We start from the raw sequence: 16,763 nt of genomic DNA on the forward strand, positions 1-16,763 counted from the left end.
CACTGCCATAGCTAATGGTGCTTCATCATTACAAAATTACAAAGTCTTAAATGTGCGGCTCATTTGCCAGCACTCTAGTCCCTGGGTCAGACAGTTTTTAGGTTTCACTCCACAAACCTGAGTGTAGAAAGCTGTTGTGGACTGCCACCTTCAGGCACATCTGTGAAAATGCAGCCACTGTCAGTGCTGCCATCTCTTGGACGATATGTTAAACTGGCACCGAGAGCAGGATTTTCCGATCTGGAATAAGGAACAGAGATCGGGGCTGGATTGTCCAAAGAGGATTTGATGGTGTGGGAGTTGGTGGTTGCTCAGTCCCATCACAATCTGTGGAAGAAATGTTGATGGCAGACCAGCTGGCTCTAAAAGAAGAGGCTGTCCCTCAGAGAGAATACTTAATTGAAGTTTGCCCCCTCCCTGTCAATGCAATGAAACTGCTGTCTAATCTGATTGACTGATAGTGCCCGGGACTGCTGAGATTCCTGGGAGGGCCCCTGAAGCATAGTCATGGACTCTGGACACATGGTGGATGGGGAAGGATTGTGGCCATGGCGGTTGGATCTGGATGCCCAATGAGGGACCCCAACGCAGTGTATGATCCCAGGGACTTTTTTTCTAAAAGATACATTCTAAACTTCACTTGAGTTTTGCGATTTATATATGAAAGAACTGAAACCAACATGGTCATTCTAAAAGATGAGAGACTTCACAAACAATCCAGGTCTTGTTCAATATACAATTTCAGTTACATCACACTGTAAACTCATGCTATAAATTCTGTGTCTTACAATCTTACACTCCACAACCACCTGATGAAGGAGCAGCACTCAGAAAGCTAGTGCTTCCAAATAAACCCGTTGGACTACAACCTGGTGTTCTCTGACTTTTAACTTCGTACACTCCAGTTCAACACTGGTGTCTCCAAATCGAGAAAAGTCATCCATTCTTAATAGAAGAGGTGAGGAAGCACAAGGGACTCAGTGGTTGCTGTTTTTTTTAATCTGTCAGACTAATTACAGAGGATCTACAATGAGTGGTCAGACATCATCATTCTTGGCCAGAAAACTGCAGATCCGGTAGACAGGGGTTAAAAACAAAATTAAAGCAAGAAAGGAACAAGGATGTCAACAAGCAATTTCTGAGTCCACTCATTTTCAACCCCAAACATTAGGAAATGCTTTGTGTATTTCACACTTACTTCTTCTTCCACCTAAATCCCTGTTGCTAGATGGTTATTGTCTGTCGGCATAATTTAAAGAAAAAAGATGGACAATCACTGGCTTCGTGCAGGAGCACTGTTCCCATTTTCAGTCAAAGTGTGGGAGTTGACAACTAACACACCACCCCTATTCGCCATCATATACCAACCAGCCTGTTAACAGCTGATAACCAAAGCACACGTCAGTAACTTGGCCTATTGCAAGGTGTCCCGAATCAACAGATGTATCTGGGTCCTAAAACCAGTCAGTGGAGGCTTACCCCTTGGGATGTCCAGTGGCAATATCATTTGGTCTTGTTGGCTGGCGTTGAGGATAGATGGAGGGTCAGAAACATGGGTAATAGGGTGGTTTTCAGAGATATCCCTTTGTCCCTTCATCCCTGCCTCCAATTGCCACCCCCACCCTGCTGATTGGGACAACAGAGGCACATCATCCACCCTGGCGGGCAGATTTCCCAATTGGGAAACTAACCACCTTTCTCACCTGCTGGGAAGGCAAGTAATCAGGGAAGTGGTGAGTTGAGGCCCTCATTTGGTCATTGAGCAGTTAAGGGCTTTAGTTAGTAATGGGTCGAATAAATGTTTCCAAATTGACCTATTCATCCAGAGCTTAATGGGTGAGGTTGTGAGAAGAAGATGAGAATCTCTCAGGAGTCAATTTCCCCAATTATTTCTCCTGTTGTCATAACACCGTAAGAAATAGGAGCAAAGTTCAGCCATTCAGCCCATCTAGTCTGCTCCCCCATTTGATCATGGCCAATAATGTTTCTCAACTCCTTTCTCTTGCCTTCTCCCAGTAATCCTTGATCCCCTACTAATCAAGACTCTATCTTTGTCTTAAATACAATCAGAGACTTGGTCTCCACAGCCTTCTGTGGCAATGAGTTCCACAGATTCACTCCAGCTGAAGAAATTCCTCTATCTCTCTCACCTCCTCCAGGAAGGAGAGCTTTTGCCCAGTATGAATGAAAAGGTGTTGCCAAAACCTTTTTGTTTTACTTGTTTGCTAAGAATAAAGCAATGATGTCAATTATGTTGAATTTATCTTTTCATCATTCAGATATATGTCTGTTCTCACACTTTGAACAACTTTTCATGACAATGCTGCCTTTTTAAAATACTTCCTCAAATGTCTCTGCATTCCGGTTGAATTCTTTACAAGGTGGTTTGATCATGTCTTGCCTGTTTCGGTTTGATATGTTTATCCGATTAACTGCTCATTTTTATTTGTGTAACCAACACACAGGAGGCCAAATGTTTATATTTTCTGCCTGAGGATGGTGTCCTCTTGTGTTTGGATTGAATTGCAATCACGTTCAAATGTCTATGCTAGGATGCCATAGTCATATGATCTCTACCATGAGGTACATCCCTCTGTAAGCAGACATCATAGGTTTCACTTCAAAAAAGACCTTGTGTGGAACACAATACTGCTAAGTACATATTGTGTGCAATTTTGGTCTCCTTTTCTGAGGATGGATGCTCTTGCTCTTGAGGGATTACAGCGAAGGTTTACCAAGCTGATTCCGGGGATGATAGGACTGACGTGTCAGGAGAGATTGACTCGGTTAGGATTATTTTCTCTGGAGTTCAGAAGATTGAGGGGGGAATCTCATAGAGACTTACATTATTCTAACAGGACTAGACAGGGTAGATGCAAGGAGGATGTTCCCGATGGTGGGTGTGTCCAGAACTAGGGGTCACAGTCTGAGATTTTGGGGTGGATCATTTAGGACAGAGATGAGAAAACATTTCTTCACCCAAAGCATGGTGAGGAATTCATTACCACAGGAAGTAGTTGATGCCAAAACATTGAATGTATTCAAGAGGCGACTAGATATAGCACATGGGACAAATGAGATCAAAGGTTATGTGGAGATAACAGGATTAGGTTACTGAGTTGGACGATCAGTCACAATTGTGATGAATGGTGGAGCAGTTTCGAAGGGCCGAATGGCCCCCCTCCTGCTCCTATCTTCTATGTTTCTACCAAACATGGTGTCGGAAATGGTGAACTGAAATAAAAAGCTGCAGGGTTTACTTGATTTCTGCTATTTGAAAACAAAGTGAAGATCAGTCCTTGGGCAAAAATGGCAGCTTTTCCCCTACCAACTCCTGTTCACCAGGGATAAGAGACAGAACTGAGAATTTTTATGAACAATGGCAGAATCATAATTAAGGATTTGTTGGTCAAGCCAGAACAAGTACAAGCCACTACACTTCTATCCCTGATGAGAAGAGATTGTTTCAAAGTACTACTCCCCCTTCAACCTCTCTGATTACCAGAAATAAACACACAGCAGAAATTTTAAAAGCTTTGAAGACATGATTTAAGCCTCAAATGAATGTTATGCATGAGCAGTATGTTTTCAATAGGAGGGAACAAAGTGGAAAGAGTGTATTGATCAAACATAGCATCATTAAAACCACATGCAGAAAACTGTGAACCAGTACAATTAAAGGTTCAATTAATTTGAGTGTTCTCGGAAAAAGGGATCAAAAAGTAAAAACATTCCAACTAAAAGAAGACAAACTCACATTCAGCAGAACAACCGACCTGTGCAGAAGTGTCAAGGTTGTGAATCAACAGATAGAACATTTTTATGACAAGTTATAATTGCTTGCTCAATGATCTGGAACTCCAGATCCTCATTTGTGTTATTTCAATGGGCTCGCAGAGTAACCTGTCCTCCTGGCACAAATACGGTGCCATTATATATTCTAAACCTTTCCTTCAAGGGCTTAATTTATGAATCATTGTGTTGAACCACCTTGCACAGGTCTTGATGTTTCACGACGTGCCAATATCTATCTGACATTTCTATGTTGACCTGATGTTTGGCTTCTATAGTCCTTATTCTAACAGTTAAGAAACATGTCTCACATATTGACTTGACTGAACTAATCTGTTGTATGGTGTATTCATCAGAGCCTTCAACCATATCTCTCCATTGGCCCTCTTTAATGACTAGTTGTGTTTCTTTTTAGCCATAAACGTATGTACAAAATGATTCAGCTTCTTGCAGTGAGAACACGGCTTTCCCCAAGCTGAACATACTTTCTTCTTTTCTGCATGATGTCTTCAGCAGTATTTGTGTGCTGCCCTTGGTCAGTGATTGTTCTGCGCTTTGTGCCTGGATATCTATTGGCATAATACAAGGCCTAGGGTCTGACCTTCCATCAATATCAACTTAGACATCACAATGTGACAGTTAAGTCCAACCACAAATCACTTCAAAGCATTTTTCTCAAGCTGCTACCATCTGTTCCAAAATGTCTGCAAAGACTGTTACTCTGATTGCAGAGATATCATCTGGATGTGACATACAAGCAATGGAAACATGTTATTGAGGAGCAGCCATCTGAGTGATGACAGTGGAGGATGCTACAAGAAAATTTGAAATATTCCAAGTTCAAGGTGAAACAGCAGCTTGTATTGCTCTGGAAGTTATCAGCCCAGTGGAAACCCTGAATACAACAAACTAGTGCCTTGCTCCAGTCAAGAAAACTAACAAGATGCAAATTTCCAACTGTTCCATGATGTAGAGATAAAGGATGGCCAGAAAGCATCAAGGATACATCAGTTGCTATAAGGGCACATTGGGCATACAGCGATGAATTGACAGCCCGAGCTGGCCTATTGCATAAAGGCAATAGTCATTATCCCAAAGGATATGAGAGGAAAGATGTTAAAATACAGCCATTCAGCTCATTAAGGAATTGAATCAAGTCTGAGGAAGGCAAGAGATATGCTGTACTGGCCAAACATGAGCAACAAAAGAAGGGACCACACTGGGTAGTTCAGTGCTTTAAATAATTTTGAGCTAGGCAAACTAGAGAGCTGCTGATGACAGCCCAGACAAAATGAAGCTGGGAGGAGATCTCTTCACACTCCCAGGAACTGATTATCTTGTCACAGTCGAGTAAAATTCAAGTCATAGGTAGTGAACCAGTCAACTTCAATGACTGTGTGTTGAATGTTTAATTTGCACACTGTTCCATTCCCAATGTGTCACAAGTGAAGAATTCAGTTGCTTCATGAAAAATTGGCAAGTTCAAAACCATACATCATCCCCACATTTATCCAGAGTCAAATGGAAAGGCTTGAGGTGGCAGTGTAAATTGCTAAAGGAATCATAAATAAATCGAGAGAATCTGGCCCAGATATATACAAAGCAATTCTTGAATGGACAAGCACACATACTGAAGGCTTGGAAAGGAGTCCAATACAAAGACTAATGTCATGCCACACATAAACTACTCTTCCAAAAGCAAAAACTATGGAAGCCAAAAGTAGTAACAGGTGTGAGTGAGAAAGCACGATAAAATGGCGGCAAGCCAAATCTCATTTTGTCAAGACTGTTAAACCATTGCGAGAATTGAGTGTTGGAGATCTAGTCAGTGTACAAACATTCAACAAAAGCCAGCCCAAGTGATAACTTGGGACTAGCGTGGAGCTGATGTAAACTAGTTCACAAGTGATCAAAGTGAACTACCAGATATAGTGTTGCAACCACAAGCACATAGACTCAGCTGAGAAGCCGTTCCTATACTGCAGGCAGCTGATTGGGAAGAGATGAAGCAGCACCTACACACCTATACATCAATCATCAGACTCTGAAGTCCACAGCAACCCAAAATGCAGAAACACAACAATGTCTACTGCAGCAAACCAAATAACACTCTCTGCGGAAGGGACATCATCCCGATGAACCCAATTCTAACGACATGTGCACGTGTCATTAAGAGACTAGCACGATTTAAGGACTATATATGCCAGGCAATCACGGAGACTGGTGAAAATAATGAATTGCTAAGGAATAAGAAGACTATTGTTGGGAACTTGGCTCTCTCAAACTATCTGCATGACAATGCCTATCTTTTTTTGTGGAACAAAAAGAGGACTTTTGGATTAAAATGCAATCAAACACAAATGTCTGTCATAATCTGCTTATTGCTTTTGTCATGTGACTACAACCATGAGGCACTCACCCTAGAGGCAGACATCTTAAGTTTCACTTCAATAAAGGCTTTGTGTTGAACACTGTACTGCTCAGTCCAAGCCAAACATCCTGTGGCTGCACTGTCGGGAAAACCCCTGATACCTTAATATTAAGGTACTTTGGAGACCAAGATATTCTATGAGATCTAGTTATACTTAAAGTCATCTATTAGTATTTCTAATAGAGCTGCACTTCTTATCTGAAGAGGTCCATTTTTGTTTTAAATCCTGTACCTACAAAGAAACAATGAGAAACACAGAATAAAGTACATAAGAGAGAAGTAAACGATAGGGAAAGAAAGGTCAGAACAGTGAACATATTAATGTCACTAACTGCCCTTGTGGTCAATGTTACTGACACGGTTTTCTACGTCGATATATGTCTGTTTCCGGTATAATTTGTGTTTATAATTGAGAAATGTCACCCTGATCAAATTTAACAGCTATGACTTGGTGGGAAATCATGTCTCACAAACTTGATTGAGTTTTTTGAAGAAGTAACAAAGAAGATTGATGAGGGCAGAGTAGTAGATGGGATCGATATGGACTTCAGTAAGGCGTTCGACAAGGTTCCCCATGGGAGACTGATTAGCAAGGTGAGATCTCATGGAATACAGGGAGAACTCGCCATTTGGATACAGAACTGGCTCAAAGGTAGAAGACAAAGGGTGGTGGTGGAGGGTTGTTTTTCAGACTGGAGGCCTGTGACCAGTGGAGTGCCACAAGGATCGGTGCTGGATCCTCTACTTTTTGTCATTTACATAAATGATTTGAATGCAAACATAAGAGGTACAGTTAATAAGTTTGCAGATGACACCAAAATTGGAGGTGTAGTGGACAGCGAAGAGAGTTACCTCAGATTACAACAGGATCTGGACCAGATGGGCCAATGGGCTGAGAAGTGGCAGATAGAGTTTAATTCAGATAAATGCGAGGTGTTGCATTTTGGGAAAGCAAATCTTAGCAGGACTTATACACTTAATGGTAAGGTCCTAGGGAGTGTTGCTGAACAAAGAGGCCTTGGAGTGCAGGTTCATAGCTCCTTGAAAGTGGAGTCACAGGTAGATAAGATAGTGAAGAAGGTGTTTGGTATGCTTTCCTTTACTGGTCAGAGTATTGAGTACATGAGTTGGGAGGTCATGTTGCAGCTGTACAGGACATTGGTTAGGCCACTGTTGGAATATTGTGTGCAATTCTGGTCTCCTTCCTATCAGAAAGATGATGTGAAACTTGAAAGGGTTCAGAAAAGATTTACAAGGATGTTGCCAGGGTTGGAGGATCTCAGCTACAGGGAGAGGCTGAACAGGCTGGGGCTGTTTTCCCTGGAGCGTTGAAGGCTGAGGGGTGACCTTATAGAGGTTTACAAAATTATGAGGGGCATGGATAGGATAAATAGGTAAAGTCTTTTCCCTGGGGTCGGAGAGTCCAGAACTAGAGGGCATAGGTTTAGGGTGAGAGGGGAAAGATATAAAAGAGACCTAAGGGGCAACTCTTTCACGCAGAGGGTGATACGTGTATGGAATGAGCTGCCAGAGGAAGTGGTGGAGGCTGGTACAATTGCAACATTTAAGAGGCATTTGGATGGGTATATGAATAGGAAGGGTTTGGAGGGATATGGGCCGGGTGCTGGCAGGTGGGACTAGATTGGGTTGGGATATCTGGTTGGCATTGACGGGTTGGACCGAAGGGTCTGTTTCCATGCTGCACATCTCTATGACTCTATGACTTTCAACAGATACTTTTGAGAGATCCATACAGTTTACAGGAAGTTGGATTCATCACAAAGAAATAAACATTACCCCCACTGACTTCCCTCTGCCTTTACAATAACTTCAGCCTGTTCTGAGATGCTTGATCAGACACCTGGAACGGTTCTATACCATTACTCGGCAGTCTGTGCTCATCCAACTTGTCTCAGCTGGCATTGTTTGGGAGTAGGGAGGCACTCTGAATGGGACCAAAGTCCCCAGGGTGGGTAATGAAAAACAAATTATCCACAGAGCCTTCTCCTGATCATTAATAATTCTTGCTGAAAAATATGTGGGAAATTCGGGTGAAACCAGACTCAGGGTTAAAGGAGATCCTACTAGCATTGACACAGCTTCTCACTTGGAATGGTCATTTGGACAAAGTCATTAAAGGCTATTGTTGAGAGTGGGGTCACAACCAATATAAAACAGCAATGTCAGGTAAAGAGGAAAGCAAAGGGGGTCAAATCTGGATAAAGATGACAACTCTGAGTCCAAAGGCAAAGTAATAACAATTGTTGTGTTTGATACTTATTGCATCATAGCAGGGGTGGCTCAGTAGTTAGCACTGCTGTCTCAGAGCGCCAGGCCCCCGGGTTCAATTCCAGCCTTGGGAAACTGTCTGTGTTTGCACATTCTCCCCGTGTCTGAATGGGTTTCCTCCGGGTGCTCCGGTTTCCTCCCACAGTCACAAAGATGTGCAGCTCAGGTGGATTGGTCACGCTAAATTGTCCATAGTGTTCAGGGATGTGTAGGTTAGGTGCATTAGTCAGGGGTAAATGTAGGATAATGGGGAATGGGTCTGGGTGGGTTACTCTTTGTAGGGTCGGTATGGACTTGTTTGGCTGAAGGGCCTGTTTCCACACTGTAGGGATTCTACAAAATAAATTGTGATTCAGTTGGTATAATAGCTAAACTATAAGGAGCCATTAATGCTTCAGTTAGGGAGGGGTAGAGGGATTTTAAGTTGTAGCCAAGCTACAAACAGCCACATTTTCTCAGCTAAGTTTTTGCTGAACGTATTTTTTTACAAGGAATTAGCAGATATTTTGGGCAAGGTGCTTTTACTAATTTTACAATGATTCTCTTCATACATGGTAAATACTTGCGGAAAAATATGTTTTCCCGAATCTTGAGGGAAACTAAAGTAAGGCCAAAGTCTGCAGTCTTTTCGGCTTACTGTACACGTATCTTTCCCAGGTTCCCCACCTGCTGCTTCACACTTTTCGTTAAATCTTCTGTACGCGTTATATTTAAAGTCATGGGTACACTGGTATTAACAAAGTAGATATGTGCAGAAATTGGAAATTTGGATTAAAAAACCCAAAGCTTACCATTGTTGGTGGTGGAACTGCTCCTGCTTTTGGCCGATGAGGGTAATGAAAGAGAAAATGTTGAAACGGCTGGTAAATATTTAACAGATGGATAACAGAATTTTCATCGAAGGGCCAGCCTGTAGACAGAGCCGACGTTAGATGTTTTCCCCTCCTCCTTCCACTGCAGCTCACAGAACATAGGTACAGGTATTGCCTGTTACTGAGTGAAACCATAGCAACAGGTGATGTTCTTCCTGTTCTGCAGGTGTTTACAATACCTGACAGGTTTCTGAACAGGTCTACACCCCGACTCCCTCCCTCAGAGGATGGTTTCTGCTGGTTCTCCTGGTTGTGGTCCAGCCTGTTCAAAATAGTTCTTTATTCTGTTGTGACTTCCACTCACCATCAAAATCCCCAGCCAAACAGAAAGCCCTGAGCAAGTTCACTTTCCGATTGAGGGGACGGAGGGGACAAAGAAATACAGATTCTACAGCCGAGTTGGAAAAGTAAATAGGCAGTTGCAGATTATTCTCGAGTTCAGATGAGATAATGGTATTAGTGGGAATTGCTTGCAGAGTCAAGAAACTCATGACAAAAGTCAGAGGGTAAACGTTTCTTCTCAGCCCTAATGCAAATAATGCTAGGACAAGTGGGGGAGAAAACCCACAAATGATGGACATGTGAATTAAGAACAAAAGCAGCAAGTCAGTTAAACATATCTACACAAAGCATTTAGCCTTTAAGTACGGATTCGTCATCAGATGGGGTGCATCGGTGTCCAAATGTAGATTGGGCTTTATCAAATACTCTGACGGTATAGGAACTGTGTCTTTCCTATGGCATGAAATCCACCCCCCCCCCCCCCCCACTTCCTCACCCCCGGCATTTCTCAGTTCTGACCAGTGGAGCTTTACTCCACAAAGTCTGAGCTGCAGTCTTGCCGTCCACCAACATGAATGGAAATTTCAGCTGACAATTTGTCGATTGCTAAATACATAGCCAGGGAGAGGAGACGATAGTTTTCCAGGTCGGAGGTGGGGGGCGGGGGTGGGGGTTGGAGGGAAGCACTGGTTTGGGACAAGTCCGGGAATTGAATCCCCTCCAAGTGACACGGAATCAGATGGAGATCCTGACATCGTCCTGCAACTTTGACAAGGCCAGGGCTGACCATGACCATCTGTACAGCTGTGGTTAAAATATTCAACGAGCTGATAGCGTCCTGTTGAATTCTTCAGTTCTGGATTTCCCAGCCAGGATGCATTTTTTCAGGATCACAAGAGGGAGAGTTTCTTCAGTGAATCTAAAGGCTGGGAAGGTTTTTGATCAGTGAGATTGATCAGAGTTCCAGGTGTGCTGTTCAAAGCAGGTCTTCCCTTTTGTCAGCTTTCTGAAGGTCACTTCGCCTATCTACAACTTGCCTCTCCTTCCTCCACTTGCCAATTGCCAACCTTCAACACGCCATGTAAGCACCCCAGCTTGAACCTCTGACAAATGACAGCAATGACACCACCAGCATCAGGAGTAATCCTGGTCGGCTTCTCCTCACCATGCAACTAGGAAAGAAAGCAAAATGAAAAAAATACAGACTTCACAAGAAAAAAACATAATGACGTCATTCCTGTAAGATTCATGATGTGAATATTGGTATAGTCACCAGTTTACAATAAGTCAAATGGTTGAGGGGAGGGGGCACAGGAAAGATTTGATAGTCAAGGCATATACATGATTCTGGATGTAAGTTTAATCGCTGAGCTGGAAGGTTCATTTTCAGATGTTTTATCACCATACCAGGTAACATCATCAGTGAGCCTCTGGTGAAGCACTGGTGGTATGGTCTGCTTTTTATTTATGTGTTTAGGTTTCCTTGGGTTGGTGATGTCATTTTCTGTGGTGATGCCATTTCCTGTTCTTTTTCTCAGGGGGTGTAAATAGGATCCAAGTCACTGTGTTTGCTGATCGAGTTCTGGTTGGAGTGCCATGCTTCAAGGAATTCTTGCACGTGCCTCTGTTTGTCTTGTTCTAGGATGGACGTATTGCCCCGGTCGACGTGGTGTCCTTCCTTATTTGTATGTAAAGATGCTAGTAAGAGGGGGTCTAGTTGATGTTCATGTATCCTGGTGACTAGTTTTCAGTCGAATTCATGTTGCTTGTCATCTGCGTGTGTGGCTACTAAGGATAGCTGGTCATGTTGTTTCGTGGCTAGTTGGTGTTCATGGATGCGGATCGTTAGCTGTCTTCCTGTTTGTCCTATGTAATGTTTTGTGCAGTCCTTGCATGGGATTTTGTACACTACATTGGTTTTGCTCATGCTGGGTATCAGGTCCTTCGTTCTGGTGAGTTGTTGTCTGAGAGTGGCTGTTGGTTTGTGTGCTGTTTGTCCAATGTTGTGTTTGTTACTGAGATTATTTTATTTCAGAAAATTTAAACTCTTTTGAGTAGATGCCGCAATCATGAAAATATTATATCTGACTGTAGTTGAGTGAGATCCTTGTCTGGTGTCTCTCTTGGTATTATTGTTTTAGAAAGGGAAACTGTATGGGTTGTTGAACCAGGAAGGGAGGTCTTTTGATGTGCAAATCTCTGTTGCTGTAATCTGTTCTTGACAAAAGAGAAGGATGCTGTGAACAATGAGAATTGCCCCTTGTCTCAGTATTATCATTGTATGCATTCTGGGAAATTAGCTTAATCCCTCAGATTAGGTCAAATTGGTTCTTGAATTTATGTATATTGTTATATATAAGTACATATAAAGATTTGATGAATGCATGATATATATGCATGATGGGAGTGTGGGATCGAGTTCAAATAATGACTGAAATAGTGAGCGGTGAAATAGCCTCTTTATTCAGAAACCACAAGTAGCACAAGTTTGAGGCAGCAATAGAATCCAGGAATACATTCTTACAATAACCTCTTTATACATAGTTTTTACATACATTAACATTCCATTACTATAGTGTTACACTGTTTAATCTTTAGTACACAAAGGTTTGAGGGGCTTCTGTCCTCAGAGACAGGAGATGGGTTAAAACACGTGCTAAATGCTGGTTGTTACGCCCGATAAGATTAAGGGTGTCTGTCTGGTCTGCTCGCACAATTAAGAGATGTTAATCCTTTTGTCTTCTAAATTGGTAGATGTTAGTTAAAAAACCTAGGCCTATATGCTCTAAATAAGACTGAAAGCATACCTGTACTTAATAAAAGAAAAAAAGCATATTAAACAGATTACTGAGCTGGGTGGTGAGCTTTTGTTTAATATTTGCAGGTGTGAGTTTCACTCATTCATGCAATTTCACATAAACCCTGTTTTGACAGTTTCTTAAAGAGATAATGGCCCAGTTAAGAGATATTTAACAAGTCCATACTGATTGGGCAAAATGTTTGGTGTCCTGTAATCTAGTCAGGTCCAAAAGATGGTTAGTAAGGGCTGATTAATATTATAATCTTTCACGGAGATAGGATGAGGAGTTGGTATAGTTCTGAATAGGCAAAAGTGAGGACTGCAGATGCTGGAAACCAGAGTTTAAATAAGAGTGGTGCTGGAAAAGCACAGCAGGTCAGGCAGCATCCGAGGAGCAGGAAAATCGATGTTTCGGGCAAAAGCCCTTCAGAAGGGCTTTTCCAGCACCACATTGTTCTGAATATGCTACACTTATTCAGAGGTAAATAGGCCTAAACAGTGCCTGTAGCAAGGGCTGATTAGAATTGAAGGTATGAAAAAGAAGTTATGGTTAGAATCACAGAATCTCTACAGTATGGAATTTGGCCCTTCGGCCCACCAAATCCACACTGCCCCTCCAAAGGGCATCCACCCAAACACCCTCCCACCCTTTCCCTGTAACTCTGCATTCCCCATGACTAATCCACCTAGCCTCCACATCCCTGGACACTATGAGCAATTTAGCATGGCCAATCCACCTAACCAGATGGTGACATCTGAGTCAATAAAAATCTGCAATTAAAAGCTAATCTGACGGTGACCAAGTAACTTCTGTTGATTGTTGTGAGCAAATCTGGCACAATAATGTCTTGAGGAAAGGCAATTTGCCATCCTTATCTGGTCAGACCTGAGAGTCCAGACCCACTTCAGTGGTTTCAATCTTAACTGCCCTACCAAGTCACTCGGTTCCAGCAGCAATGGGCTAAGTGGAATAAAGAGACCACATTCTCCTTGGAAATAAAAACTATCAACATGGCAAAGAAGCAATAGAATCAGGGAGTACATATGCACAGATCACTAAAAATTCAAATTAGAATTTATTGTCATGTGTACTCAAGTATAGGAATACCAGAGTACAGTGAAAAATGTACAAGTCACCATTCTCTAGCACCATCTTGGTTACACAGCTGATTACAAAACTGAAATAAGGGCTTATGCCCGAAACGTCGATTCTCCTGCACCTCGGATGCTGCCTGGCCTGCTGCGCTTTTCCAGCACCACACTTTTCAACTCTGAAATAAAAAATACACAGGTTACTACAGCTATAAGAAAAACAAAGAGGACAGTAGGGCACATTACTATTGGGGAGAAAGTGAGGACTGCAGATGCTGGAGATCAGAGCTGAAAATGTGTTGCTGGAAAAGCGCAGCAGGTCAGGCAGCATCCAAGGAACAGGAGAATCGACGTTTCGGGCATTAGCCCTTATTCCTGAAGAAGGGCTTATGCCCGAAACATCGATTCTCCTGTTCCTTGGATGCTGCCTGACCTGCTGCGCTTTTCCAGCAACACATTTTCAGCACATTACTATTGGAGTAAGATTGAAGAATAGAGGCAATCTGCAAAGACACAGAAAGAGAAAAATAGAGAAAAATTGAAGCTCTGCAGTCCTGTCACATCCAGTCATGATTGGTCATGAACAATTAAAATCTAACGGGAATTGGAGGCTTCACAAACACGCCCACCCTTGATAATGAGAAAGCACAGCTCATTGATGCAAATTAAATTTGTTATGGACTAGGCCAGACCCCCTCAAACCATTTCAAGAAAGTAGCCCATACCTTAACTTTGTTAGTTATTTTAAGCAGGTGTAAAGTGGATATTCCAGGAGAGATGCAGGTGGTCAAACCACTTAGTATAAACAAAACAACATTTAGTTACAAGATTACCCAATGAAGCACAATCAAGAGAACAGAATACAGAATAACTTGATCCAACAGATTATCCCAACTTAATGGTGCTGTTCCAAATATTTGCAACAATTCACATAACACCCCTTGGCAAGAAAGGTAAAATCAAACACATGTTCTTACAGGAGAGAGAGAGAGAGAGAGAGAGATGGCAGAGAGATTCATCATGGAACACCTTCTTCCATGTAGCTATTTCCTGGAATAGCAGCCTCAAAACTGACTGACAGCCAGACTGTTAAAACCAAACCAAAACCAGAGTAAAGCTGAGCTGGGAAAACTGGCCACTCCTCTTTCATTGTACAAGTGTTTTTTTAAACTTGAAAGCCTTTTACCTGAGGTAGTATCTGTTAGCTATAATCAAACTGGCCCTAAAACCCATCAAACCCAGACCTTTCGGAATTGCTGCTTTTCCTACCTCTCTGAGAAAAAGCCAAGGACAGCATAATGTTGTTAAAGGAGCAGCATCATTACTCATTGGCACCCACCTTCAGCCTGGGGTGCAGATTGGATCATCCATCTCAGCCTTTTCCAGAAGACCCAGCATCATAGATGCCAGTCATCAACCAATTCAATTCATTCCACATGACATCAAGAAAGGGCTGAAGACATTGAATACTGCCAAGAATATGGGCAACATTCCAGAAATAGTACTAACTTAAGTCCTCCTGAGCTAGCCACACTCCTAGTCAAACTGTTCCAGGACAGTAAAACATTGACATCTGCCTGACAAGAAATTTATTTTTTGGATGTGAGTTTGCTCGCTGAGCTGAAAGGTTCAGTTTCAGATGTTTTGTCACCATACTAGGTGATGTTATCAGTGAGCCTCCAGTGAAGCGCTGGTGTTATGTCCTGCTTTCTATTTATGTATTTAAGGTTCTTTCGATGTTTGGTGATGTTATTTCTGATGCTTTTACTTGGAGGATGGTAAATGGGGTCCAAATCGATGTGTTTGTTGATAAGAGTTCCAGTTGGAATGCCATGCTTCTAGGAATTCTCATGCGTATCTCTGCTTGGCTTATCCTAGGGTGGATGCATTGTCCCAGTCAAAGTGGTGTTTTTCCTCATCTGTATGTAAGGATATTAGTGATACTGAGTCATATCTTTTTGTTGATGTTCATGCTTCCTGCTGGCTAGTTTTCTGCCTGTTTGTCCTGTGTAGCGTTTGTTACAGTCCTTGCACGGTATTTTGTAATTGACCTTCATTTTGCTTGTTGTCTGAATAGGGTCTTTTATGTTCATTAGCTGCGGTTTTAGTGTGTTGATGGGTTTGTGGGCTACCTTGATGCCAAGGGGTCTGAGCAGTCTGGCAGTCATTTCAGAGATGTCTTTGATGTAGGATAAAGTGGCTAGGGTTTCTGGGTGTGTTTTGTCTGCTTATTTGGGTTTGTGGCTGAGAAATCGGCAGACTGCGTTCATTGGGTACCCGTTCTTCTTGAAAACACAGTATGGGTGATTTCTGCTCTTTGTAGTTCCTTTGTGCTGCAGTGTGTGGTGGCATTTTGAAATAATGCCCTAATGCAGCTTTGTTTGTGGGTGCTGGGATGATTGGTTGTGTGTGAGTTAGCAAAGGGACCTAGAATTCAATATCTCACAGGAGTAATTAACCTCCTTGCTGTGTTTTCTCATTGCTTATTCCTTGCCAATGTTAAGGTTTTACTGTTTCATTGATTAACTGTTTTGAAAACTATTTCAGTACATTTAAATAATCAAGTCGGATGCCTGTGACAGGCTCATTTTGTGTCCTTATGATTACAATTAATTTAAACATTTTAATTAGCTCAAACTGAATTTCCAACAGATTAAAAAAAAGTAACTTAATTTGACATTCAAACATTATCATGTTCATAGCCTAGACAGCAATCTCAGAACTCAGTGTTTACTCGAGATAATCTCTCACCATTCCCTTGCAGTTATTTGCTCAACATAGCTATTGGATATTGGATAAATACATTAACATTGAAACCTAGAAATTAATTATTAATATCTTGTCAAAAGAGGCCTTAGCAGATCGATCAGTGCTGATTCCCAAACGCAAATAATCCATTTTAGTCTGATTACAATAGAATTTTGAGAAATGCAAAATGTTTTGTTTTCATTGAAGAAAACAACTGGCAAAGAAAAGTAACTGGTGAAGGCTGACAATATTAGTGCTGAAAACAAAAGTGTAGTAAGACACTACTTTATATCTGGCCATATCTTTAGGTGTATGACTAAATTACTTTACAATATTTAAAATAAAACAAAGAACTATGGATGCCAGAAATTAGAAACAAAAACAGAAATTTCTGATGAAACTGAGCAGGTATCGGTGATAGAAAACTGTGTTAATGTTTTGCGTCCAGTGACCCTTC

General features: G+C 41.9%; 1 protein-coding gene across 3 annotated transcripts in view; it reads right to left on the bottom strand.

Annotated features, from left to right (window-relative positions):
• LOC140459481 (vesicle-associated membrane protein 8) overlaps window positions 1-9,446 on the bottom strand; it is a 41,172-nt gene extending 31,726 nt beyond the window's left edge. For all 3 annotated transcript variants that reach the window (XM_072553795.1, XM_072553847.1, XM_072553936.1), the window contains exon 1: window positions 9,304-9,446. In XM_072553795.1, the coding sequence (XP_072409896.1) occupies window positions 9,304-9,306 (3 nt within the window). In that variant the 5' untranslated portion in view covers window positions 9,307-9,446. The remainder of the gene's footprint in view (window positions 1-9,303) is intronic.
• Between the last annotated feature and the right edge of the window lie 7,317 nt (window positions 9,447-16,763).

This window comes from Chiloscyllium punctatum, chromosome 1 (genome assembly GCF_047496795.1).
Source record: "Chiloscyllium punctatum isolate Juve2018m chromosome 1, sChiPun1.3, whole genome shotgun sequence".
Lineage (NCBI taxonomy): Eukaryota > Metazoa > Chordata > Chondrichthyes > Orectolobiformes > Hemiscylliidae > Chiloscyllium > Chiloscyllium punctatum.